General features: G+C 39.0%; 4 protein-coding genes and 1 long non-coding RNA gene across 8 annotated transcripts in view; 3 read left to right on the top strand and 2 right to left on the bottom strand.

Annotated features, from left to right (window-relative positions):
- doc2g (double C2-like domains, gamma) overlaps positions 1 to 7,718 on the top strand; it is a 54,629-nt gene extending 46,911 nt beyond the window's left edge. For all 3 annotated transcript variants that reach the window (XM_087806349.1, XM_087806342.1, XM_087806351.1), the window contains one exon: positions 4,791 to 7,718. In XM_087806349.1, coding sequence (XP_087662475.1) covers positions 4,791 to 4,930 — 140 coding nt within the window. In that variant the 3' untranslated portion in view covers positions 4,931 to 7,718. The remainder of the gene's footprint in view (positions 1 to 4,790) is intronic.
- Positions 7,719 to 11,259: 3,541 nt separating this feature from the next.
- tmem134 (transmembrane protein 134) lies at positions 11,260 to 13,179 on the top strand. 2 transcript variants are annotated; one of them, XM_087806318.1, is made up of 8 exons: positions 11,260 to 11,406; positions 11,775 to 12,056; positions 12,128 to 12,195; positions 12,262 to 12,348; positions 12,415 to 12,491; positions 12,659 to 12,703; positions 12,787 to 12,840; positions 12,912 to 13,179. In XM_087806318.1, the coding sequence occupies exons 2-8, from the start codon at positions 11,817 to 11,819 to the stop codon at positions 12,992 to 12,994; spliced, it is 654 nt and encodes a 217-aa protein (XP_087662444.1). In that variant the 5' UTR covers positions 11,260 to 11,406; positions 11,775 to 11,816; the 3' UTR covers positions 12,995 to 13,179. The 2 variants fall into 2 exon arrangements, with proteins under 2 accessions (XP_087662444.1, XP_087662452.1); XM_087806326.1 differs by lacking the exon at positions 11,260 to 11,406 and having other exon boundaries at positions 11,582 to 12,056.
- LOC148089382 (uncharacterized) lies at positions 12,463 to 13,791 on the bottom strand. The gene is made up of 4 exons (XR_015713239.1): positions 13,699 to 13,791; positions 12,766 to 12,865; positions 12,637 to 12,694; positions 12,463 to 12,509 (listed from the first exon to the last, which is right to left on the bottom strand). It is a non-coding gene; the product is annotated as an uncharacterized LOC148089382 (long non-coding RNA).
- Positions 13,747 to 17,714, top strand: aip (AHR interacting HSP90 co-chaperone). Its single transcript, XM_087806307.1, has 7 exons — positions 13,747 to 13,903; positions 14,658 to 14,840; positions 14,924 to 15,112; positions 15,186 to 15,362; positions 15,443 to 15,584; positions 15,864 to 16,093; positions 17,201 to 17,714. Exons 1-7 carry the CDS (start codon positions 13,802 to 13,804, stop codon positions 17,204 to 17,206), a joined length of 1,029 nt encoding a protein of 342 aa, XP_087662433.1. The 5' UTR covers positions 13,747 to 13,801; the 3' UTR covers positions 17,207 to 17,714.
- A 205-nt stretch (positions 17,715 to 17,919) lies between these two features.
- On the bottom strand, positions 17,920 to 21,833 carry cdk2ap2 (cyclin dependent kinase 2 associated protein 2). Its single transcript, XM_087783680.1, has 5 exons — positions 21,747 to 21,833; positions 19,620 to 19,775; positions 18,621 to 18,712; positions 18,423 to 18,543; positions 17,920 to 18,350 (listed from the first exon to the last, which is right to left on the bottom strand). The coding sequence occupies exons 2-5, from the start codon at positions 19,672 to 19,674 to the stop codon at positions 18,283 to 18,285; spliced, it is 336 nt and encodes a 111-aa protein (XP_087639806.1). The 5' UTR covers positions 19,675 to 19,775; positions 21,747 to 21,833; the 3' UTR covers positions 17,920 to 18,282.
- Positions 21,834 to 27,307: the final 5,474 nt, after the last annotated feature.

Below are 27,307 nucleotides of genomic sequence, written 5' to 3'. Positions count from 1 at the left end.
TTCACTGTAAAAGTTCTGAATATGCTACATATCGCTTTGTTTGTGGGGGGGGGGGGGGGGGTCGCATAGAGCTGCTTTAAATATTTTTGAGGGGCAATAAATACAGAAATCACATTAAAACGTCAAAAGCTCTAGACAAGTAATGAATCTTACGAAAAGTTAGTTTCTCCACGATCTTTGATGTGGGTTCAATTAAATTCAATTGGATTTTATTGAAAGTGTCTTATCCTAACATCTCAAGACAATAGTGGAGAAAAGGAAAAAGAGATCCCAGCAATTCAACAATGAGCGATGAGCAAATCACTGTTCAGTGAGCTGTGGCAAGGAAAAACTTTCTTTTAGAAGGCAGAAACATCGAGCAGAACCAGACTCATTGTTGACGTTCTCCTGCTATGACCGGCTGGGAGGAAGGATAGGGGGGAAGAGAGATGGACGGAGAGAAGAGTTAGGGAGGATACAGTGAGAGAAAAGGAGCAGGAGCCCTGGAGGTGGAGCCCTGGGGCTCCGGGAGAGAAATAAAAAGGCGTGGGTTTAAAACGCACAGGTGATGAATGTAATGCAGAAAAGAAGGATAAACAGAGCTTGGTGTCTAAAACTACTCCAGCATTCTAAGCCTATAGCAGCTAAGATAAACAGAAAGGCTAATTATAGGCTTTATCGAAAAGTAAGGTTTTAAGATTGTTTTGAAACATAGAGAGGATGTCTGCCCTCCGGACTGAAGCCAGTAGTTAGTTCCACAGCAGAGGGGCTCGAAAACTGAAGGCCCTGGCTCCAAATCTATATTTAGAGATTTGTGGTATAACTAATAGATCTGAGTTTAAGTATCGTAAGGTCCTAGAGGGTTGATCAATTTGGATTTGATTTTTAATATATGTTGGTGCTAGACCATGTAAGGCTTTATGGGTTAGGAGAAGGATTTTAAATTGTATTCTAAATTCTACTGGTAGCCAATGTAAAGAAGACAGCGCAGGGGAAATGTGTTTGCGCCTCTTAGTCTCAGGACACGAGCTGCAGAGTTCTGAATGAGCTGAAGATTCTGGTTTTTGAAATGTTACGAAAGTGGAAGTTGGCGGTCCTTGAGATTTGTTTTATGTGTGAGTTAAATGACACTGTCCTCATCAAAGCATACACCCAGATTCTTTACAGTGGTGCTAGTAGCAGGAGCAAGTCCATTATGTAAAGCTAGATTATTAGTTAATGATTGTCTGAGATGTTGTGGATCCACTAATAGAACCTCTGTTTTTCTGAGTTTAGTAAAAGGAAGTTTTTGGTCATCCAGGGCTTTATATCTGTAATTTGTAAGGTGTGTTAGCTGATTTCTTTCATCTGGCTTCATTGACAAGTAGAGTTGGGTGTCATCAGCATAACAGTGAACGTTTATAGAGTCTCTTCTGATCAAGTCCCCTAGTGGGAGCATATAAATTGTGAATAGGATTGGACCAAGACCAGAACCTTGTGGGACACCATAGCTGACCTTAGAGTGTGTCGATGAGAAGTGGTTGTACATAGTGCGTTCTATCCGACAGGTAAGATTTAAACCTGTTTAGAGCAGTTCCACGAATGCCTATTTGGTTTTCTAGACTCTGTAGAAGGATTTGGTGGTCGACAGTGTCAAATGCAGCACTGAGATCTAGAAGAAAAAGAACGGAAACATGGCCCTGATCAGAGGCCATTAGAAGGTCGTTACTTACCTTTACCAGGGCGGTCTCTGTGCTGTGGTGTTCCCTAAAACCAGTCTGAAACACCTCAAATTGATCATTTTCATGGAGATAATCACAGAGCTGACTTGTTGGAGCCATGTAAACACAGTCAAATGACCAGGACTTTTTTTTTTAATACCTGTGCTACGCAGTAAGTAATGCCTCTAGGACCAATATTTTTTTCACACTGTGGTTGGTGTCGCTCCGTTTCAAATAAGTAGCATTTTTGTAAATGTGACACCTTGAGCGGTTTAGCTTTAATCAAAGGTTCAAAAAAAGTTTTGTTACATTTCTGAATTCGCTTCTAACGTTCTTGCTTTAAAGGTTTCCCTGCAGAGTTTGTGCAAGTCTATCATTTGAAGTACGACACCAGAAAAAGTTTCTCTTTTTCAGATCCCGCACAAGAAGCACAAAGCCCCCGCAGACGCTGAATAACAAAAACAAAAACAGAAATGTTTGAAAGGGTGGAACATGTCTGGAAAGCTTCAGTGTTTAAAAAAAACATATTAAAATGTATTCCTATTATTCATTTCCTTCTGTCGAAATCTGCCACACACAGCTTATAATCCCATAATGAAACCATATGATAATGTACTACAAAGACAGCAACTCTTTTTTAAGGGCAACTGATGTGTTAATGATGTGTTGTTTAAGTGTGTTTTAAATAGATGTTGGATGTTGTATCATCAGTATGTGTCTGTACAAATATCTCTTTCCATTTAAATATTAACTATAACGTTAATTAGAAATTAGAAAATGTGCTTAAGCTCCGCCAACTGAAAATACTTTGTTTTTCTGGGGATTAAATCTTATTTTACATAACCACGCCCACTCTGCTGTGACTGGTCAAGCATCAAGGTTTGTCACGTATATCATTACTGGAAGTCTCCACCTTCAAGAGACTTATTGTATAAACAAAGCGGAGCGTGAGTACAGCTGGCTGGAGTGAAGCCATTATTACGTCTTAATGGACTGCGCTCTCATAACCTCTCGTTTGCCGCGATTTTTTGACGGGGGAGAACTTTACAAAGTAATACGTTCAAAACATGGTCATGATGAGGAACTTCAACATTTGAAACATGTGAGTGAGTCAGGAGAGTTGGGTTTTCATCTCAGTTGCCCTTTAAGATGTTCTAGCTGTTGAACCAGGAGTTGTATCAAGACATGACTCACATGAAAAGTGTCTTTTTATCGTATCATTTTTGAGCTCCCAAGGCTAAAGGCCTATTTTGCACTCTTTTAGTCAGTTCTGAAGTGATGAAAGGAAGGGAAACCAGGTCCCACATAGACACATCTCACCCAGATCATCAACTGAGCTGCTCGTGAGAATCCCATGTCTGAATAAAATAGATAAAGTTGTCAGAGGCAGACACGACCACGTCTGCCTGTGGCTCGACTCAACATTTCAAATTCGCGGCTCCATTAACTGAGCAATCAGAGCCGACAGAAATTTGTTTTTGTAACCACTCTGGTAGCAAAAGCCCTTTTCTACTTCTCCAAAAACACCTTTGCTTCACAAAGTGCTTCTTTTATTATCACTTGAGTGGTTGGAAAATTTCTAGCGACCCAAAACTGTCCAAAATATTTCAACATATCCTTTTATCAGGCTCTTAAGGGTAGAGGCTGTTTTTGAATGATGCACTTTTTAAACTATTTATTCTGAATAAACTTTTTTACACAAATGTTAATAGAATTTGGGGAAGATGGTGCTTCACAAGAAAAAAATATTAAAATCCAGCTTGCGGGTACTGGAGAAGTTGTTATGCTTGTGTGTTCTTCCTGTATTTGCTGTGGGTTTTCTACTCTGGATTCCTCCCACACAAGGGGGGTAAACTTATGACCTAATGTGTCAAACTGCAGTTCATGATGAGTAATACTACTGGGCCTCACAGATGCTCACATTTCCCCTTTGATATTGTGAACACGCCTGGGTTTAAGACACGATAGGATACAGATTATTCATTTATTTGGTGAACAAGGATACATTGACACAATCAAACTTCCTGGTATTTGTTTGGCCCTCAACTTAGACTGATAAACGATTTTGGCCCCTTTTTATGATTAAGTTTATGAGACTCAAGGACCCATTCATTACTCGGGCTATTAGATTGTTTAATTCTGAGTTTGGGCGCAGGAGTGAAGTGAAAGTATCTTGACATTCTATTCTATGTTAATCTTTGTATCCTTTGTCTTTGTTATTTGTTTTTGATCTATGTTCTTTATCTTTAGACTTAGGTTGTGTCATTTCGTTATTTCTTTTTATTTCTCTTTATTCTTGTTCTTATTTTTATGAATAATCGTCTGTATTGCTGTGTCTAATTGGAAAAACAATTTCCTGAAGACCTCCTGACATCAAAAAAGTTCTACCTACCTACCTAAGTTTGATACCAAAGAGCCTTAAGACACCCGAAATAAAAAATGCAACACCTCAAACAAAATCCAAACTTTAGAAATATTTATAAAAACTGATCTTAATCTTGGAGCATGAATCCTCTTGAAAGTTAGTCCATCATTGATTTTCCTTCCACCTACGTCATCTAACATCCGGCCCGCAAATTAATTTCATATGGCCACAAAATGAAAGTAATTATTGGTCATATTGCTATAGTGACCTTTTGGGATATCAATTATTAAGAAGATAAGGAATTGAGATAATGGATGTCAACCTGCGAAGACTGCTAAATAAGTGTTGCCATTTAAATTGATAGTTCCCCCCAAAATTCAATTTTCTACTCACCCTCATGTCGACTAACAGTTGTGTTCCTTTTTAGAGTTATAGGCAAAATTGTTTTGTTTATTTTAATGTAGCGACTGGAGCTCAATTGTCTTCGTCTACATCTTCGTCCAAAAAGACACTTAAAAACATCAAAATACCTCCATATTGCTCGTCTGTAACGTCCATATTGTTGTGACACCTCGACAACATGTTTGTAACAGACGCTAAATGCTACATGCGACACAGACAGGAAACACCAACGTTTCCTATAGTTTGACACCTTCCATAGTCGACAATAGCGTACTATAGATGTTTTTTTAAATGAAAAGGTGCCCTGAAGAGGTTTTCATTTTCAATGGCTTCTCTCGTTTCAGGCGGAGTCGAACTGGGCATCAATGCGAGCGGACAGAGACTCAAACACTGGTTCGAGTGTCTGAAAAACAAAGGGAAGAAAGTGGAATACTGGCATACACTCACACAACAAGGAGCCCCGAGCAGCGACAAGCCCGACTAGTGTCAAGCACGCTCCTCTAAAGCCTGATATCATGGGTTAAAAAAGGGATAAAACATGCAATAACGTTCAAAAATGGAAATCCATCATGTAATGTCAAACACATTTACAAGAGTATTTCATGTTCCATAACGATGTTTACGATGTTATTAGGGTGTGGTGTTATTCAACGAACCATCCGAGCACGAGTCACAGCAAGATTCATTCGGTTGTTGTTTGAGTTTCTTGAAAAATGTTTTGCCTTTGTCGTCCAAAACTATACAAAAGACTTTTCATCTCTAAATTGTGAATTGTTTTGTCCCTCATGATGAAACTCAGATTGACATTTGACCTCCATCTATACCATGTTCATCAAGTAGCTAATGAAGTAGCATGTTTCAATGGTGATAGCTGAGGCCGACCTTTCCAGCGCTACGGACTGGTTTAATGTCGACATCATTTCACCGGATCAGATCAAAATAAAATTGCAACATTTAATAGAAAACGAACATACTCTGTAACACAATGTTACATGATATTGTGATTGAGTAAACGTGACGGAAACAAGCATCTCGACTTGTCACAGGCTAATGATAATTTGGAGAAAACTCTATCCTATTTCAACATTAAACACCTTTTTTCTCTCTTGGTAAAAAAAAAAAAAAAAAAGAGTTAAGAACCGGTGCCAGGAGCTGACCCGTTGATTGTGGACCACTCTTTTTTATAAAGGACAATATAAGGCACCGACAACATAACTTTAAACCGAGTCCAGACGTCTTTACTGTCCATCTGAAGAGAGTTTTATGGTTTAAAAAGCTTCAAAAACAATTTAAAAATTGTTTTTTTTATTGTGTTTTTTTTTTTTTTTTTACAATTTGCCTTTATCTCAGGAGATTCATTACAGTTCTATGAGTGTTATATAAGCGTGGAGAGGCACCAAAGACGTCACTCCTAAATCACCCTCACAAGCCTAGAACCGTGGTTGTGTTTTACTTTTGTGGCAGTCGCACCATTGGTCCTGCACTCCTTGGTTAGAGAACACTTACAGTGCCACTTACTTCAAAACAGCTTCAAAATTGTTATTTGGACGTCAAGTGCTGTTCTTTTGCTCCAAGCTTCCATTCCAGTTCCATTATAACACATAAGGACCTGAGCAAAACCTCAGGCGTTGATCCCTTTAAAATGTCATATTTTTTTGTTGTCATTTTTTTTAATAGACAATTTTATCTTTACCACCCTGTGATGGACAGGGTTCTCTCTGATTGAGACGTACATTTATAACCAAACATGTCGTAAAAACAATCTTGATTTGAAATCAGGAATAATATTTTGTTATTTCATTATTATCATCATTCATTTTTTGAATACAAAGATGTTGCGGTAAATCTTGCCTCACTACAGAAAGCACTTTCAGCTAGTAGCTAAGCTAGCATCATAGCATTCAGGGATTTAGTTAAGAATTGTCTTCATTTTAGTTTTACATTTTGTTTGTTTGTTTCCCAGTGTACCGCTTTCCCTCTCAACCTGCCTAAAATGATTCACATCACAACATTTAAGAACGTGTCTGCTTTAGACCTTGGCTCCTTAAAAAGTGTTTGAGTGAACGGATCTACTGTCTATGTTGTCACTTAATAAAAACAATGTTTTTTCATATATTTAAAGACAATCCTGCCTCGGATCAAAGGATTTAAACAAAGGCAAAACATGATCAAGAGCTTAAACCTTACTGATGGTGACTTCATACCAAACACGACACACGGCTGGGACTCAAGTGGTCAATTTTCTCTGATGACAGAAAAACTGAGGAAGCTCAAGAAGGTGGTCCTGGGGCTGGGTCTTAGGTCGGTTTGAGAGTAAAAATGTTAGATAAATCTTTATCTAATTTGGATCTATTAGAGTGATCAGTGTCTTATTTTGGGTGACAGGCAGAAACGTATGTCAATTTGACAGTCTTGACTTGAGATCATTTTTCTTCTTCCAAAAAGACACTTAAAATCATCCAAATACCTCCATACTGTTCACCTGGAACGTCCCTCTTGAAAAAGTCTATTGCTGTGTCTCAATCGTGCACATTTCGACAGGATAGTACTGTCTTAAATCAAACACTGATGCTACATACTTACCCGAAAATTACCCGACAGCTACTTCTTCTACTACTTTTTAATGCAACCAACCGCTGAAACCGATCGCCGACACAGTGATTTCCGCCAATCAAAACAAGATATTAAGTTGTGTTTCATTTTGTTATTACTGTTGTTGTGTTGTTTTGTGGTAAAATAAGTGTTTTCTCAAGATATTTACGTTGGTATCTGCTCCGAAGGCGCTTCATCAGTGACGTAGTTTCCATTAGCGTCATCTACGTCACTAAGATGGCGGCCGTTAAGGGTGGAAAGTGTCCATCGATCCACACTCAATTTTATGGCCATTTGAGTGCGCCATTGCGCACTATATTTTCGCACACTGCTCATCGGGATGCACTTGTGTACTTAAAGTGCTGAAGTGCGCGAGTTGGGACACAGCATATATTTTAAGCTTGTTTGTAGCAGAAGCTAAAAGGCTAACAAGCTACACAGACAGGAAACACTCCATAAAGACCAAAAACCCGGGTACATCTTACGCAAACTCCCAGTGTCCGCTGTCGTGATTGGTGTCAACTCACCATGAGAGGTTCAGTTGAAAAAAAAAAAAAAATCAACCATGGCTGTGGGGAAGAGGTTTCCATGTTGTGTCATACACATCAAAGAAAAGTTCAAGGGGCCAACATACGTGCTCTTTTGTCAACATGCTGTAACACGTCGTTACAGAAAGGACTGAGGAAAAAAAAAAAAAACTAAGAGCTCTCCATCTTTGTGGATCTGATGCAAAGTAATACGGTATTATAAAGCACAAACTTCTTTCGTGGATTTGTACCCGTCAGTGTTTCAATGTTCTTGTTCTTATGTGTCTAAGTGACGGTGGCTTTCATGCAGCTATAGCAGACATTGTCTGTGCGCGTGGATGATACATCCTGGGAATCTGCCGAGGATACGAAAGCCTTTTGTTTTTTTTCGTGTGTGACTGGCTATCTCCTTCATGACGTACCAGAACGTTGCAACCTCCCGGAAAAAAACACACTGACTCAACAGATGACCCGGGTCTCTCTGATGACATCACATCTTCGGCCGGCTCTTCGGACTTTCAGGAAGCGTTCACAATACCTCAGTGGATTCTTCCGTCACTGCTCCGGCTCATGATGCAACTTTTTTATTCTGTAGGGCAACATCACTCGACCTAAATTGCTTATCTGTTTCAACACTCACGCTCAGTGGGGCCTCTCCTCCAAGGGGGTCTCAGATACTTCGGAGCGTGTCCTTCCTTGCTTCATCTTCAAAGGAATAATTTTAAAGATCTACGCAGAAAAGAAAGAGCGCTTCGTATCTGGACTGCTTACAATGATTTTTCATTTGTCCAAATCTTTTCATCTTTGGAAGCTTTTCAGTGAAGCACTTTAAATCAGAAGAAATCCCCCCTCAATCTGAGATGCTTATCCTGGACTTCTTCTGATCATCTGCTCAAATATTAACTTACCTCCTGACAAACATTGGATCAATGCCTGCATCACAACATCGCTGCAAAAGGAAGGATAAAAAGAAACTTTAAAAAAAAGAGAAAAGAGTGAAGTGGATGGTGTGTGTCTGCACATCTGCTGCATACTGATGGCGTACACCAGCCTCGACTGAGCTCGTTCCTGAGGGGATATCGAATGAACTCCCTGGTTCATCTATCACTGCTGCTCGGTGCGTACGCTGGTCCACTCACATGCTCCTCGCAATCACACGCCACTATAGACATCCTTTTTACCTCCACGTTGAGCTACAAAAACCATTGAAACGGTCGATCAAAGAGTCTACATGTGTTCTATCTTGAGGGGCTCCACCAATGTGGACAATGCTTCACGAAGCTTCATCTTCTAGTGTTCTTTAGTTCCATCTGGATCTAGATTGATGTCTACAACCGATCCCAGACCGTTTCACTAAAATACGGTCATCGTTTTTTTGAGTTTGAGTTCAAAAACAAACCAACAAAACTGACTGTAACATATAGATTCTCTGTCTGTGGCACTTAATAGGAGGGGAAACTATTAAAGTAACCATGTGTCATCAGTTCATACTTACTGATGAACGTCCAGACTTCCTTTTAACCTTCACTTCAAGTCGTGGTTCTTTGCCCGAGCAACAAACTAAAAGCAGTTATTTAGGTCTGAGTGATGCATTAGCAGGTATAAAAAGATAAAAAATGTCGCCCTGACTCCACAGCTACATGTTCAACGCTTACAGCGACCGTCTTAATAATATCATTTTGTTCTATTTCTGTTTACTGTCAAGTGTTCTATTCGTCACTTTCTTTTGAGTAAGCTCATGGGTTGTGTTTTCCACTGACAGTCCTGATCTTTGTTTTACTTTCTCCTCGAGTGTGTGGCTGCCATCCTGTGGTGGGTTTGCGTGGCTACTTCTGAAAATAAAATCAAAGCTTGTTCAAGTCTGGATTTGTCTTTCCAATGAAATATAAATGAATTCATAAATAGCTCGGCCACAGTCAAGTGGTCTGTCATTGTTTATACCTCATTGGCAATGATCTGAGGGAAAATAACCGGGTCCTAATTTACATTAATGAATAAAAGTATTTGCAATGCAATAAATCTTTCTTCAGATTACTATTCGGTTACTTCAGTGGAGCCAAGAACATTTAAAAAAAAAAAACTAGAGAAGCTGACAGAGATTTAAACAAATCAAGCTCCATCTGTTGATGTTTAGAGAATGTTTCTGAAACATAAGCAATTTGAGTGCCTTTTCTGTTTGTGCATATCAAACAAATCACACAGAGTTCATCTAAACTAGTGAAGGGTTGATGAAGCTTCATGAAGCCTCATTGTCAGAGCCCACTAGATGGCGCTCTTGTCTGTGCAATCTTAAGCTTTTGTTCCAATGAAATATCGCATCATTTTTGCTTCATCATCCTATCATTTAATTCTTTCTTCTTTTTTTTAGTTGACTGTGGTCACAAAACTTATTTACTTAACTCTGTCTTTTTATTCATCTCTTGTTTTTCTGTGACAATATGCTTCTATAGAAATCATGAGTTAAATCGTGTGAATGAAGACTGTAAATGCCAAAAATGAAATGTAATATAGTTAAATAAAAATATATCATCTCCAAATACGTGTGTCTGATTTAATTAATCCTACTCAACTTTCACACTTAAATTATCAAAAATGGTGTGAGGGATCATCAGTGTTGTTTAACATTTTATTTATTTAATAATTCGATTCTTGTCTTCAATTTAAGATTTTTGAAAGATGCATATCTCTATCTATCTATCTATCTATCTATAGATAGATAGATAGATAGATAGATAGATAGATAGATAGATAGATAGATAGATAGATAGATAGATAGATAGATAGATAGATAGATAGATAGATAGATAGATAGATAGATAGATAGATAGATAGATAGATAGATAGATAGATAGATAGATAGATAGATAGATAGATAGATAGATAGATAGATAGATAGATAGATAGATAGATAGATAGATAGATAGATAGATAGATAGATAGATAGATAGATAGATAGATAGATAGATAGATAGATAGATAGATAGATAGATAGATAGATAGATAGATAGATAGATAGATAGATAGATAGATAGATAGATAGATAGATAGATAGATAGATAGATAGATAGATAGATAGATAGATAGATAGATAGATAGATAGATAGATAGATAGATAGATAGATAGATAGATAGATAGATAGATAGATAGATAGATAGATAGATAGATAGATAGATAGATAGATAGATAGATAGATAGATAGATAGATAGATAGATAGATAGATAGATAGATAGATAGATAGATAGATAGATAGATAGATAGATAGATAGATAGATAGATAGATAGATAGATAGATAGATAGATAGATAGATATTTCAATTGTTTTGTTTTGTATTTTTTGCTTCTGTTTTAGTTTAATTATTGTTGCGACTTAAAAAATATTAACTATCACGCATTTTAAATCTACATTTATTTACTTATCTTTGGGGGAACAAAAAAAAAGTGAGACAATCCTTGCTCGTTTCTTAACATTGTTTTTAAAGCAGGCGTTGAAAAACAACTTAACTTTTTTAAAAGTGTATTTGAACAACTCTCCGACATGGTTTTTATATAATGAAGGAAACTCACAACATATATATATAAAAACTTTTACACAAATAACGGGACGATCGACAGATCGGCCTTCTACTAGTAAGCCTCGCCGTTGAAGCCACAGGGCGGAATCAGACCAGAGCAATCGATCTCCGGATGTTTAACAGTCGCGACTCCAACAAAAAAAAGTTTGGGGAATCGCTTTGATCGCCGCAGATAAGCGAATATACATGTTTGAAAGTTTTCCTTTGAAGACGTCACAGGGGTGTGTCATGACTCGTCGGATGTTTCTGTGGCGGAGATATTGATCAGTAAGTAACGTTTTTTTTCATCCGATCCACTCGCGAAACTATTTAAGATAAACAAACTAGTGATAGATCTACGATCAGATTACTGAAGCTTAACGTCACTGCTTTTGTCATGAGTAAATCCAAAAAGCCTCATCCAGGATGTTGGATCATTTCTTTGTTTTAGTTGAGTTTAGTTAGTTATAAGGTAAACAAACAACGTGACCTCATGACCTCAATATATTTGCTGGATTATAAGTGTGTACTTTTTTAAAAAACTTCTGCTTTGGTTGGATGAAAGTAGGTTAAAGGCTGCAGGGGGAACCATGTGATTGTGGGTTTTTCTTTTCTTTTTTTTTTTCTAACACATTTCTTTCGCCTCTTACCCGCAGTGAACATCACGCCTCGAGACCCCAGGGTGTAAAGTAGTCACCATGGCAACGCAGTTCACGATTGATGATGCCTTTGTGTTGGAGGGGGAGGAGGAGGATGAGGAGGAGGGGGAGGTCAGGGGAGACCTGTCCGATGGAAATTCCGAAGGGTGGAAGTGTCGGGAGAAGGACCGAGAGGGAGGAGAGTTGACGTTCGGTCCCTTGAGTTTCAGCAAACCTCAGAGTCACCCTCCTCATCCTCCCGCCGCCGGGGCGTCCGAGAACAGCAATCTGAAGTATCAGGTACCTTTTCGTTCGGCTTAAAATACTTCAAATCTTCCCGACCGCTCTTCAAACAACTTTTGTTTGTTCAGAATCTGGAGAATGAAGATGCCTTGGGCAGCAATGGGAATTCAGCTTTCAATAGTCTTTTTAAAATTAGGTGAGTCGTCGTTGTGTACAAATAAGATGTTTCTTTTTTTAATTCAACCAACATCTGTCTCCACAGCGACCCCGCCACCCTGTCCTACTGCAGCTCCCAGTGGTCGTTCAGCACCTTGAGCTCGGTCACGCACCTCTCCGCTCACTGCTGCAGGTCCGTCCAACTATTTTTTTGTGTTTTATCGCTCGACTAATAACAACGTGATTTGTTTTTATTTAGCTGGTGGTCCCATCCACTAGTGAAGAAAAACAGAAGGGTGGTCCTCGCCGCTTTTCTTCTTTTCATCACGGGGCTCGGTGAGTCTTGATAATCAGCTGACAACAATATATATATTTTTAAATAAATACATGTTTATTTTTGTAACTACATGTACCAGAAGACCTTGGACTTTGTTCGAATTGATTTGTGTTTCTAATTATTAAAAGTAGATTTCATCTTTACCTTTTCTTCTGCTCTTGTTCAGCTCTTATTATCACAGGTGTTGTTATTCAACTGATACCTGTGGCAGGTAAGACAGAAATGGTTCATCAACGACAAGAATTAGTTTCTTATTTCCAGGTTTATGCCTACAGTCTCTGTTGATTTTTGCAGGAGTCTCCAGCGCCATTTTCTTTGTTCCGGGTTTTCTTCTCTTCATACCGGGAGGTAGATTTGACACTTGCAAATGTTCCTAGAGAAAAAAAATTGCATTGATTTGAATACTTTTGTTTCCACAGTGTATCATGTGATTTACATCTACTGCGCAGTCCGTGGTCGACGAGGGTTCAAGTTGTTCTATTTACCTTATTTTGAAAAATAACTAATAAGCTACAAACCTCCACTACAATGTTGCTTCTCTCAAATGAATTGTATTTTTATGTTGCATCACTTTATTTTTTAGTGACCACTACTAACTCAACCACTTGTGCTGTCCATGGATTAGACCAGATGAACTAAACCACTGTCGGTAAAACGTAAAGGTTGTTCTGTGTCTTTTATGATGTGTGAACGTTGATGTACAACTACATTAAAAGTGTATTGAAATGTGTTTTCATTTGTTTTAAAGATTGAAAGGGGATTTGGGGTGAATATTTAAAGAAAAAAGAACGTTATTATTGGCGCTTTTTTCCTATTACTATGACATGTTTTAATTAAAAGTTGAAATCATTGAGTGCTTAACTTCCCCAAATATGACGTCAAAATAACCCAATCTTAAAGGGAAATAAAAAATAAAAAGTGAATTTAATCAAAATGACTTGCGATAGTGAGTATAAATATTTATTTAAGAAACATCTTGTTTCTGTTGTGTTATCAGTTTTATCTTGACCTTTAAAGTATATACTTTATTGAATATTATTTTGATTGTTTAAGCGCTTTGTGACACTGGTCTGGAAAAGCGCTGAACAAATAAAAATTACTTACTTACTGAACTTCCCAAATATGACGTGAAAACAACCCAATCTTAAAGGGAAATAAAAAATAAAAGTTTTTTAGATTTTTAATAAAAAATCTTTTTTCACTTACTGTTGTAATGAACGCCGGGTACCAGTGGGGGCGCCGTCGAGCTTTCGGTCGCCGACACTGATCGGCAAACCTCGTCATTCGTCGGGTGTCGACGCTGTTGTCAATGATGGAGGAAGAGGCACGCAAGCTTCTCGAGGAAGGAATAAGCAAGAAAGTCATTTGTCCCGGTAAAGGAGACCTGCCGTCCTTCCCGATTGATACAAAGGTAATTTCCCGGCAGTTGTTTATCCGTTTTATCGAGTCTCGTCCCCTTTAAAGTGGCCTAAACGACGCAGCCCGAAAGCTACTGCTATGAGCTACGTTAGCCTGACTGTTAGAATCCCCAACAAATGTTCTCGCGGTGAATCTCCATCGACAAACTTCAAAACCACGTTTCGTTTGTGCCTTTATTACGTTAAACATGATTCGATCTTTTAAGTCTGAAGAGAAAAAGTCAGTGTTTTTTTTCTTCTCGAGGATCATGAGTGATCGTGTGGGCGGGACCGGGTCGTGTATTCGCTGGAACTGATTGGTCTATTTTCCGCGTCAATCATTTTTCCGTGCTTTGATTCGTCACTATAGTCTTGACTTGACCAATAGAATAAAAAAACCACTGTTGCGCTTATATGTTCAATGTGATTCATGGATGTATAACTTAACGTGGAAAAGTGAAATGAATGTGTTTAAAAAAAACAACTATCATAATGTAAAACATAAACATCTCGGCTATAAAACGCATTTTCTATCTCTGCTTACCGTTATTAAACAATTTCTTTCGTGTGTATTATTATTTAAACTGTTCATTTTAATGTTTCTAAAGTTAATATTCTTGTAAGGAAAAATACAGTTGTGTTGTGTTGTTGAGAACATAAGTTATAAAGAACCTTGTTAACCTTATATAAAATAGATGTTTTTGTCTTGAATTGAATCTGATAATAATGACTTCAAAAGTTACATTTCAATTTGATCTTTTTTACCAGGTGGTGTTTCACTTCAAGACCAGCCTGTGCGATGGCACCGTCTTGGACGACTCCAGAAGTATGGCGGGCAAATGCAAACCCATGGAACTCATCCTGGGAAAGAAGTTCAAGCTGGTCGTCTGGGAGCAAGTGATCGTCACGATGAGACCCTGTGAAATCGCCGAGTTCACCTGTGACGTCAGGGTCAGTCCGGCGACACGTGTTTTGTAGACCAGGTGTTGCGTTTTTACTCGTCACTCAAGCCCTTTTTTGTTTCTCCTCTCCAGCACACGTCTTTGTATCCAATGGTGTCGCAGTCCCTGAGGAACATCAGTGTCGGTAAAGACCCGCTCGAGGGCCAGAGGCACTGCTGTGGAATCGCCCAAATCCACTCGCATCACTCTCTAGGCCACAAGGACCTGGATCACTTACAGGCAAACCCACAGCCCCTGGTCTTCTCTATTGAGCTCCTGGAGGTGAGCTGTGAACTGGTGTTGAAGCCACAGTTGTCCCTATAGCTCTATAAGCTCAGATCCACCTTCTTCTCAGGTTCTTCATCCAGGAACCTTCATGCTGGATATGTGGGCGATGACTGACGAACAGAAGCTCCAGAATATCCCTCGCATCCACGAAGAAGGAAACCAGTCCTTCAAAGAAGGGAAAATAAGCGAGGCCTCTGAGAAATACTACAATGGAATTGCGTGTCTCAAATACCTGCAGATGAAGGCACTGACAAAAGATCCTCCTCCTGTTAAAAAAAATGTACAACATCTACAAAAATGATTGACACTTTTTTTTCCGTGCAGGAACATCCTGGAGCGGAATCCTGGATAAAGCTGGATCAAATGATCACGCCGCTGCTTCTCAACTATTGTCAGTGCAAGTTGCAGATGGGCCAGTACTATGAGGTCATAGATCACTGTTCGTCGCTGACCTTCAAGTACGAGGGTAAGACTTGTCGTGTCTTCTTGGCTTCCCAAACGCATGGATAGCTTCAAATGTTCATTACAACACACTTTATATATATACTAATAATCGCAGATACAGCGTCAAATCAGGATTTACTCGTATCATCACTGATTATTACAAGTTAGTTGGAAGGCAGCCAAGCAGCATCTCAGCGGGAGGAAGACAGGGTTTTTTTTTTTTAAATGTCTTTCGTCTCCCGTTGTCATTTTTAAATTGTCGACACGAGTCATGGGCTAAAACCTCCGTGCTGTCACGCAGACAACGTGAAGGCTTATTACAAGCGCGCCAAAGCACACGCCGCCGTGTGGAACGAGAAGGAGGCCAGGGCGGACTTCGCCAAAGTGCTGGAGCTGGATCCCACCCTGAAGTCATCGGTAGGTAAGGAGCTGCAAGCCATGGGCGAGAGGATCCGCAATAAGGAGCAGGAGGAGAAAGGTCGCTACAAGGGCATATTCAACTTTGGATCTACTACAGCGACCGCCACCACAGTGAGTCCACCTTTTTGAATCTTCTCTTTACTCTATGAAGCATCGAACCTGTACAAATGCAACATAATAATCATGGCACATTCACTCATGTATTCATTTGGTTGTACTTACTGCCCTTGAACTGACTTTACGTGGGACAGGGTGTGCAAAAATTGGTCAAAATGTGTGTACGACTTTGGTGAGCTACACAGTCACAATTTAGTATTTTCCCACGAAGCTCAAAAGTATTTATCCGCGAGGCTCCGTAGTTTTACTTTCCGAGGCTCAATTTTATTACTCTGCGTGGCTCAGTAGTAGTACTCCACGAGGCTATGTAGTAGTACTCCGCAAGGCTCAGTAGTAGTAATCCCCAAGGCTCCGTAGTAGTACTCTGCGAGGTTCCGTAGTATTACTCCTTGGTACTACTTCAAGAGGCTATGTAGTTTTACTCCGCGATGCTCAATTTTATTACTCTGCGAGGCTCAGTATTAGTACGTGAGGCACTGTAGTAGGGGCTTTGTAGTAAAATTTCACGTGGTTATGTAGTAGTACTCTGCGAGGCTATGTAGTTTTATTTTGCAAGGCTTAGCAGTATTAGGGGCTCAGTAGTAGTACTCTGTGAGCTTTCGTAGTATTACTCAGTAATGCCTGTAGGAAATACTCTGCAGGGCACTGTAATATTATGCAGCAATGCCTATTGTAGTACTCTGTGAGGCTCTGTAGTATTACTCTGCGAGCTTTCGTAGTATTACTCAGTAATGCCTGTAGGAAATACTCTGCAGGGCACTGTAATATTATGCAGCAATGCCTATTGTAGTACTCTGTGAGGCTCTGTAGTATTACTCTGCGAGCTTTCGTAGTATTACTCAGTAATGCCTGTAGGAAATACTCTGCAGGGCACTGTAATATTATGCAGCAATGCCTATTGTAGTACTCTGTGAGGCTCTGTAGTATTACTGTAGGATACTCTGCTGCACCTCGGGGCATCATTGTCAGGAACCATCAGTCACGCAGTAGGTCTTACAAACCATATGGTCTGAAAAGTACAGTGATATTATATTTATTCAGCAGTATTTCGGTTCATAATGTTTTGGCTTATCTCAACTCTGTAATGTTCCCTCTGTACAGGGATGAACGTCCAGCAGGTCTTGAGTGAATTCAAGAACTTTTCTTGCTGGACTGGAGGACACGATCAGGTGGACTTGACTCGACGCTACACTCTTCCATCCTTGTTCCAAAAGTGTTCACGTTGACATTCTCACAGCTGGTTTTGTTTAGTATAGTTATTGTATCGTCATGTTTTTTTTTCCTTTCATATGTACTGCACCGTATATTTTACAAGCCCAGGCAATCATTTCACTTTCGCTTTTTGTTTTCAATGTGCAATTTTAAACGCCCCCTCGAAACGAATTCACTCATTCTTGTCCAATCCAACGACACAATCTTCCGGCATGTTGACGGAGAACCTGTGAAGTCATCGCTCAAAGCGTTAAATGATTGAATGTTTCCATCTTTCTTGCTTCTTGATATTTATCCGCACACTTTTATGTTGTTTATCACTTTGGATGTGTTGCCATGTTGTGTAGCATCAGGAATAAAACGATGCATTTGACAGCGTAACTAAATAAACATGTTAAATGGCCGACCTGGTTCCAGTCCATCTGTAGTTTTTTAATGTTTGCTTAAACTGTAAAATAACTAAATTATAAAACGACCTGCAATTTATCGCCAAGGGTTGAAGGCTTGGAGGAAATCAAAGTTGGCAATCTCTACGGGAGAGTAGTCTGGATACACAAACATAACAAATGTCTAAAATAAAACTTAAACTAAGACATGAAGCTCAGACAGATTTCTTTATGTTATTTAATTAAGATATACACGCTGAACTGCAAAAATCTGGCTTACAAAACTTCCATACAAACAAAATGCCTTGAGATGTACACAGAGATTTGAAAAACAGATGAAGTGATTTTAAAAAGGACAGTGACTACCCGTCAGATCTGGCTCTACTACCCCCTTTCACCAGGAAACGTAACCGTGGTAACGGGGAGAAGCCTACTTTGAATTTTAAACTCTTATTTTTTTTTGAATCCCAAAAAATCAGGTGTGCGACAAGTACAGACGGATTGATGACGGACGAGGTTACTGGTCAAAGGAACACAAGTGATTTTAAACTGATAATGGGGGATGGGGGGGGGGCTGCGAAAAGGTTATGTGCGAGCACTTCTCTCAGTTTCAGCAAGACATTCCCTGACCAGAGCGCGGGCGTGGATGATCCCTGCAGCGAATAAAAAAAAAAAGATGTCAGCCCATAAAACAGAACAAGAACCTTGATGGCGAGTCATTATACCTCTTTTTAGCCTCTCCATGGCGCTCTTGCTCCCGGCGTATGTGGGCCGGATTTCTCGACTCATCTCTTCGATCACAGACAGAAGTTCACTGTAGGTCGATCCCTGAGAGACTTTGACGGGCTGTTTTGAAAGAGACGTCGGTTATGATGGGAACTTCTTTCGCGTGGATCGACCCATGTTTCCACACACACACACACCTGAACGAAGCCCATGGAAGGCGGCCCGAAGTCGCTGAACGCTGGTCGAAAGTTAGACGACGATGGCAGTGATGGAGATGGCACGGAAGAGCCTGGAACAAAACGATTAAAAAAAAGGTTTACTCTGTCATTTTATATCAGAAAAAACTAACTTTTTTTTTTTTTTTTTTAGAATCCCTTATTTGTCCCGCAAGGGGAAATTCGGTAGTGCTTTTGACAGCCATTCACACATACTGATGGGAGTAGGCTGCACACCTGCGCCAAGTCTACCATCAGGAGCAATCAGGGTAAAGTGTCTTGCTCAGGGACACAACAACACAAGCTTGTCTGGACCTGGGATTGAACCTGCAACCTTTTGGACTGCAGGCAACCGCTCTACCATCTGAGCTATGACGCCCCAATATCAATATTTCAATATCATTATCAATATTGAAAGATACTGTATCAATATTTAAAAGCACTATACCTTTTTTTATTTTTGCTGATCAAATAATTTTAGTTTTTATTATACTACTTTTATCGCTAATATTTCAATACAGCGTGTTTCAAATAAAAATAATTATATTATTTATTTCTAATAAATATGCAGTCATTACATCCTCTGCCGCTAAAAAAACAATGCATCCCCGGTGATGACTGAGGACAAGAGGATACAGTCGACTCAAGCATCTTTTAAAGCTGATGTTTGGACACATTCTGGTTTAAAAACTAATGAAAACAGTTACGGCTTCGTCAAGAGTCGTGTGGTCTGTAAATTCTGCAACACCAGAGTCAAGTACTCGACAATACTACAAATATGATACGCGATATGTATCCTATTGCCAGATACTTGCCAACACACACCCTTAGTCACCTCGGCCTTATCTTGCTTTTGACCTTCCGGTTACTTAACACAGAGATAAACAGAGATAATCGTGATCTAAACACATACACTGTTCATAATGCAATCAAAAAACTGGTCACTGTAATGATCTAAAACGCACACGAGTGTTAGGGTACCTGGAGGCGTGTGATTGGACCCCGACGGCGCTGGAGCTATAGGTTTGTAACTCATCGTCAGGTCTGCAGGAAGTTCCCCGTACAGTGCGCCACTTCCTTCGGTCACGTCAACCCGGTGCTTATACAGCTTTCCTGGCGGTTTTGAGCTCCTTGGAGCTGAAACAAGCAAAGACAACGTTCAATAACAAGGAGACATTTTTTTTAAATGTTGTGTTATTCTTTACAGTAACGACAAATGTATATCCAGAGTTTTACAATAACACACTTGCATCTTAAGAGCTCGGCTTGTAGGCGACTCTCACATGCATTTGGATTAAATTATTAAATAAATAGACGCAAAATCTATGAATGACGAGTCAACGTTTCACACTTGATAGTAATAACATAAGCAGGGCTGCTGGTTTGTGTTCGTCACCAGTAACTAATACACAATAACATACAGTAGAACACATGTCCTAGTTCATGAAGAATATCACAATTTTCTGATTGACCAAGTACAGGCGCCACAAATCTCTGGCAACATTTTCCAAGTATCCACTCGACAAAACTCCCTCGCAAAATATCAAAGCGAGTCATTAGTCTGATAACTAGAAGGGCTTTGCTGTGATGGGATTAGGCGTTTGTAAATGGAGACCTGAGAGAGAGAGACCCTCTAGACTAAATGTGTAGAAAATATATTAGCGTTGACACCCCTAACATGTCCTATACTCTCTTTGTCCCGATTCTTTTCACGGTGGCGTTCATTCTAATGAGTTTCGGATTCATCTTTTTTTTGGAAATGCCACCTCCAGGAGGATAGTTGCGACGACCGGCCTAAATCCAGAACCGCTTTGCAACACCCGATGTCTGCCTTGCATCCTAGTCCACTGAGAAAGACCCGGACAAGGCCAGACGGGGCAGAAGAGTTGTCCCACAGTTGTGCTAGTTAACAATGGCGGCAGAACAGGAGGTTTGTGTAACGTTCAATGCTTATTGTATTACGAGTAACAATATAAATTTATTTTAAATTGATCTCTTCAACCACTATTTTTTTTAGACGCGCCGATTTGTCGGTGTTAATCTGCCTCACAAGTAGTGTCCAACCGCCATGTTTACCTAAACTTCCAACGCTAATATTAAGTAAGTAAGTAATATTTGTAGAGCGATTTTCTAGACAGGGTCACATTAATGCATTTAATATATTAAAATGCACCATAATGGTGCTTTATGTTTCCATTACTTTATCTTTAAAGAACGTATTCCGTGTTTGATCAATCTGGGCTATTCATTTGTTTGTCAATGCATGTTTTAAAAGACACATTTACTAATTTAACGTTAATAATTTCATTAAAATGATTAACAACATTCTTACATACTGAAACCCTTTTATCTGTTTGATAAGCAAGCTTTTCAGTGATACCAACCTTTTTAAAATGAGGTAAATATTAAGCAAATTATTTTGAAAGTCGGATTAAACAAAAAGGTGATAACACAAAATATAAACAAACACTATTGACTTAGTATTAAGGGGATATTGGTGCATTTTAGCTGTTTTAATGATCCATAACTTTCTTAATAAATGTCACAGGGAACTAAGTACACTGGAAAATGCCTTTAAAGACATATACAACTTATATTGATCAAGTAATCTTTGAGATTGTATACATCAGATGTGTTTCAGTGTTGGATAAATGTAGCAAGGATAGGCATTGAACCCTGATCTCAAATAAACACGGTGTATTCTGTAAAAAGTTATATTTAGAGACAACAAACTAACAGCAAACATTTTCATCGACGTCTCACTGCCCCCCGTTTATAAACAGCCACGATTATGTCAGATAAGTTCGATTTATATCCAATTACCATCGTCTCCATACATCCCAATGGACTTCTCTGACACATAAATCGACATTAAAATCGTCTTTCATTCGTGGCTCGGATCGAAACAGCAGCTTTGATCAAATGCATTAAGACTTATCGATAGCGTTAGCATCCGCCGGCTAGCACAACAATGAAGCAACGAGGAAGAGAGCCATGAAATAAGGTATTTGAAACAAACCGAGTGATGGCGATGGACGGGGAATGTTCGTCCAAAACGACCGGGTTACAAAGCAAAACTTAAACACAATGGAATGTTTGGTTTCTTACCTTTATAAAGGATACTTATTATCCTCTGTGGGACAAGGCTAGCTCTCCCGTGAGCATGCGCAGTAGTCGTAAGATTTCATTGGCTGATGACGCGTGGGATTGACTCCAGGAAGCGATTAACTCAAAAGTGAAAGAAAATGTGAAAAACATGAATACAGTTTGGAATTCACAACAGGTAACTTTAAATTAACGATGCAGTATTTTGTATGAAAATCAGATTTTATTTTTTATTTTTTTTAATTATGTTACTGAAGGCCTCGAGGTGTGTAGCGCCCCCGGCCGTTGGCTTTTGGTACACCTACATTTATATTTGAAAGAAACTAAAGTAATTTATAATAAAACTATCTTTCAAAAGTTAAAAAGGCGGCCAATACGTATCTGCACGTTTTTATTCGAATAAAATACACTTTTTTACCTGACACAACAAGTGTGCTTCTTTAAAACACTGATTTACTTTCATACAAAAACATCTCTTTTTTTTTTTGCTTTCGTTCACAGGAAGATAATATGCGCGCCACTTTTGTCAATTCTGGGAAATATGTCGAAAATATGTCGTGTGTAGGTAAGTAAGTAAGTAATTTATATTTGTAGAGTGCCTTTCTTTTTTTCTTTTTTTTTTCAGAAACTGTTTCCTTCAACTGAGAAAAATCTCTAAACTTAGGAAAATGTTGTCACAACATGATCTGGAGCTTGTCATCCATGCGTTTGTGTCTTCTCGTCTGGACTATTGTAACAGTTTATTTTCATGTCTAAACAAGAAGGAGCTGTCTCACCTGCAGTTAATTCAGAACTCTGCAGCGAGAATTCTGAGCCGCTCAAGTAGAAGAACTTACATTTCTACGATCCTTAAAACTCTTTACTGGCTTCCAGTTTCTTTCAGGAACAACTTTAAAATTCTGGTTCTTACTTTCAGATCTATTCATGGTCAGGCTCCTCCTTACATCACTGATCTGATCCAGCCTTACACCCCAGCTCGGGCTCTGAGGTCTGTGGATCAGAATCTACTGATGGTTCCTGAACACGGTTCAGGACCAGAGGAGAGAAATCCTTCCAGACTGTTGCTCCTAAGCTTTGGAACGATCATCCTCTCCCTCTGTGTTTGATGATCTACTGACTCCTTCAAGAAACATCTTAAGACCTTTTTATTTGTTCAGGCTTTTCCTAGATTTTCTGGAACTCCTGTTGTGTTATCAGTTTTATCTTGATCTTTAAAATATATACTTTATTGAATATTGTTTTGATTGTTTAAGCGCTTTGTGACCCTGGTCTGGAAAAGCGCTATATAAATAAAAATGACTTACTTACTTTCCAGACCAGGGTCACAAAGCGCTTAAACAATCAAAACAATACTCAATAAAATATATGCTAAAAGTCTGCGTGGTTGACTGGGTTACACATCAACAGAGTTAAATATTAACTGAGAGCACAGAAGGGGGTCAGGTCTTCACATTGGTAAAAGTCCAGCTTCCCCAATTCCTGACCTAGACTCACCTGACATTCCAGCTCCTCTCCGAATCACTGACACGCAGCATTCCACTTTAAATGGTCCTGAAAATCAATTAAAATATATTTATTTCATAGGGGTGTAAACAGTAAATCCATGTCGTTTAAAATGTCTCTTAATCCGCCAATATTGAAATGAAAAATACAAAAATGCAACTCAAAGTAATGGTTTGAGAGTTAAATATAAAAATCATTGCAGAAGTAAATATAAATAATTTGATCTGTTAAGACAGAACGCTGCCAGTGGCTTCCCTCTTAAAATGTATACATTTTTCAAACCTTAAATCGTAGAACCTGTTTTGAAGAATTGAAAAAAAAAATGATATCGAAAAAAGGAGGCTTTTTTAATAATCTCTTTCACCAAAAGGGGTCGCTAGACCCCATCTTATAATAACATGACTTGTAAAATGTTAGTTATGTTTGTATCGTATTATTTTTCTTATCTATTTTTTATACATTCATTCTTTTTAGTTATTTATCATTATTAGTCTTATTATTAATCTTATTATTATTATTATTTTCTTAATTATTATTATTATTATGATCATGTTATCTCAGGGTCAAGTTGACCCGAAGGCCTGAAGAAAAAAAAAAAGACCCACCTTGACCCAAAGACAACGCAAGAAATACCTCAAACAAATTTGTTTTCAGGCCTACGGGTCACCTTGACCCTGAGATAACAAATGGGTTAACATCATTATTTTTAATCATCATCTTTTATTACACTTCACTTTTTTCTAACACATCAGTTTGGTTTTTTTTTTTCCTCACCCTCTCATGCCCACACACCCCACCACCACACAATACTTAACCCCGACACACACACACACACACCCACCAACACACACCGACACACACCTGTCACTTCTCTCTCTCCATCTGTCACTCCCTCTATTATTGATGCAGTTTTTTTCTTTGGCCTTCATCCCTGTGGGGAAATTTGTTCTGATAAAATGTCACTCAGACGTACTCACACGCAAAATTACTCATAACCACACACACAAAAACACACACGCACATTTCCAAAAAGCCTGTATTTGTTCTAATAAAACGTCAAGCCGGCAGCAAAATGAGCTGTAATGACTTTTAGGCTGTACTAATGGCCAATAACTGCTGGATCAGTCTCTCTCTCCTGCTCTCTTTCGCTCTTTCTCTCTCACACACAATCCCTCTCTCCCTCTCTCTCACACACACACACACACACACACAGATGCAGGGTCATGTTTCATGTTGCAGAGGGTTCATGCAGGAGTCAGATGGATAAAGTTTGCTGCTGTTAATGACTGTTGTGCTGACTTTTGTAATACCAGCAGGGGAAAAAACCCCCAGCAGAAATTAGCATGTTAGCATCATTTAAAAGAGTGATTCATGGAGAGTATGGCGAGCAGCCCACACACACCCAAGACAAGCACACGCAGAGATAAAGCATCATCGCATCATATACACCAGGCCTCCATCAGAGAGTTTGACTTCGTGACAGTTTGGAATCATTTTCCCGAGGAAATGTTTCTAATGGAATTCTGGGAGCGCTGGCACCATCATCTCTCATTATCAGGCCGCTGACGGATGAAGGAAGGCGGCGCGACGACTTACGAGCCAACCAGGGGTGATTTGAAGGGTTATTATATGAGCCTTGTAAGAATTTGAGTTTGACGCTGAATTAAACTGATAATAAACCAGAACTGTGTCGTCGCTATGACAACATTTAGTATGAATATATATTGGTGCGCCCGAGCGGGCTGATGAAGCTTCGCGAAGTATTGATTTTATGATCAGAGTCCACTAGATGGCACTCTTGGCTGTATGATCTACGCTTTAAGGAAACTTTATTTATTTGTCGGCCAACATTGCATCTAGTGGAGTTTTTTTTCTTTCCTGATTATGAATATATCGTATCCTTACCCCTGTACATATCGTACCAGTTTATTGCAACCCTAGTTTAAAATAAAATGATGGTATTGTGATATAAAGTGAAACCATAGGAACAAGTATATATTTGTAGTATTGTCGAGTACTTGACTCTAGTGTTTCAGAATTTACAGACCACATGACTCTTGACAAAGTCATAACTGCTTTCATGTGTTTTGAAACCAAAATTTGTCCAGAAATCAGCTTTAAAAGCTGCCGGAGTCGATGGTATCCTCTCGCCCTCAGTCATCTCTGGATTACCATTGATTCTTTGAACCGCGGAGGACATAAGCACCGCTCCCATCTATTGACCAGTTTCTTGCAACCATAGCTTAAAATAAAATGATGGTATTGTTATATATCGTGATACTGTAGTAACAAGGATATATTTGTAGTATTGTCGAGTACTTGACTCTGGTGTTGCAGAATCTACAGACCACATGACTCTTAACTATGTCGTAACTGCTTTAATTTGTTTTGAAACCATAATATGTCCAAACATCAACTTTAAAAAGCTCCTGGAGTGGACTGTATCCTCTCGTCCTCAGTCATCTCTGGATTACCATTGATTTCGAATGTTCTTTTATCCGCGGAGGACAAAAGGACTGCTGCCATCTAGTGGCCAGAAGTCATCCCAGTTTCTTGCAACCATAGTTTAAAATAAAATAATGGTATTGTGATATATCCTGATACTGTAGTAACACGGATATATTTGTTGTATTGTCGAGTACTTGACTCTGGTGTTGCAGAATTTACAGACCACATGACTCTTGACTACGTCGTAACTGCTTTCATTTGTTTTAAAAAACAAAATATGTACAAACATCAGCTTTAAAAGCTGCCGGAGTCGAGTGTGTCCTCTCGTCCTCAGTCATCTTTGGGATACAATTGATTTTAATGTTCCTTTATCTGCGGAGGACATTAAGGACTGCTGCCATCTAGTGGCCAGAAGTCATCCCAGTTTCTTGCAACCGTAGTTTAAAATAAAATAATGGTATTGTGATGTATCCTGATACTGTAGTAAAAAGGATATATTTGAAGTATTGTTGAGTACTTGACCCTGGTGTTTCAGAATTTACAGACCACATGACTCTGGACTACGTCGTAACTGCTTTCATGTGTTTTGAAACCAAAATTTGTCCAGAAATCAGCTTTAAAAGCTGCCGGAGTCACTGTATCCTCTCGTCCTCAGTCATCACTGAATTACCATTGATTCGAATGTTCTTTTATCCGCGGAGGACATAAGGACTGCTGCCATCTAGTGGCCAGAAGTCATACCCGTTTCTTGCGACCGTAGTTTAAAATAAAATAATGGTACTGTGATGTATCCCGATACTGTAGTAAAAAGGATATATTTGAAGTATTGTTGAGTACTTTACCCTGGTGTTTCAGAATTTACAGACCACATGACTCTTGACTACGTCGTAACTGCTTTCATGTGTTTTGAAACCAAAATTTGTCCAGAAATCAGCTTTAAAAGCTGCCGGAGTCACTGTATCCTCTCGTCCTCAGTCATCACTGAATTACCATTGATTCGAATGTTCTTTTATCCGCGGAGGACATAAGGACTGCTGCCATCTAGTGGCCAGAAGTCATACCCGTTTCTTGCAACCGTAGTTTAAAATAAAATAATGGTATTGTGATTTATCCCGATACTGTAGTAAAAAGGATATATTTTAAGTATTGTTGAGTACTTGACCCTGGTGTTTCAGAATCTACAGACCACATGACTCTTGACTACGTCGTAACTGCTTTCATGTGTTTTGAAACCAAAATGTGTCCAGAAATCAGCTTTAAAAGCTGCCGGAGTCGACTGTATCCTCTCGTCCTCAGTCATCTCTGGGATACAATTGATTCGACTGTTCCTTCATCTGCGGAGGACATAAGAACTGCTGCCATCTAGTGGCCAGAAGTTATATTTTAACACAAAAATGAACAAACAGCATGAATATTTGCATGTTAATATATTTTTGTATTTTAGACTAACTTTATTGAACTTTAGAGCATAAAAGAACTAAGGTAAAAACATTAAATTCAATTTTCTTTGTTTTACTTAATTGCTGACAAAAGACTATTAAGTATTGTTGGATATATCGCTTTTCCAACACCCATATTTTAAACCATTGACAATAATGTCCTTTATTTGTGTA

This window comes from Callionymus lyra, chromosome 1, assembly GCF_982586985.1.
Source record: "Callionymus lyra chromosome 1, fCalLyr1.hap1.1, whole genome shotgun sequence".
Classification (NCBI taxonomy): domain Eukaryota; kingdom Metazoa; phylum Chordata; class Actinopteri; order Syngnathiformes; family Callionymidae; genus Callionymus; species Callionymus lyra.
This window is presented reverse-complemented; position numbering and strand designations above follow the sequence as displayed.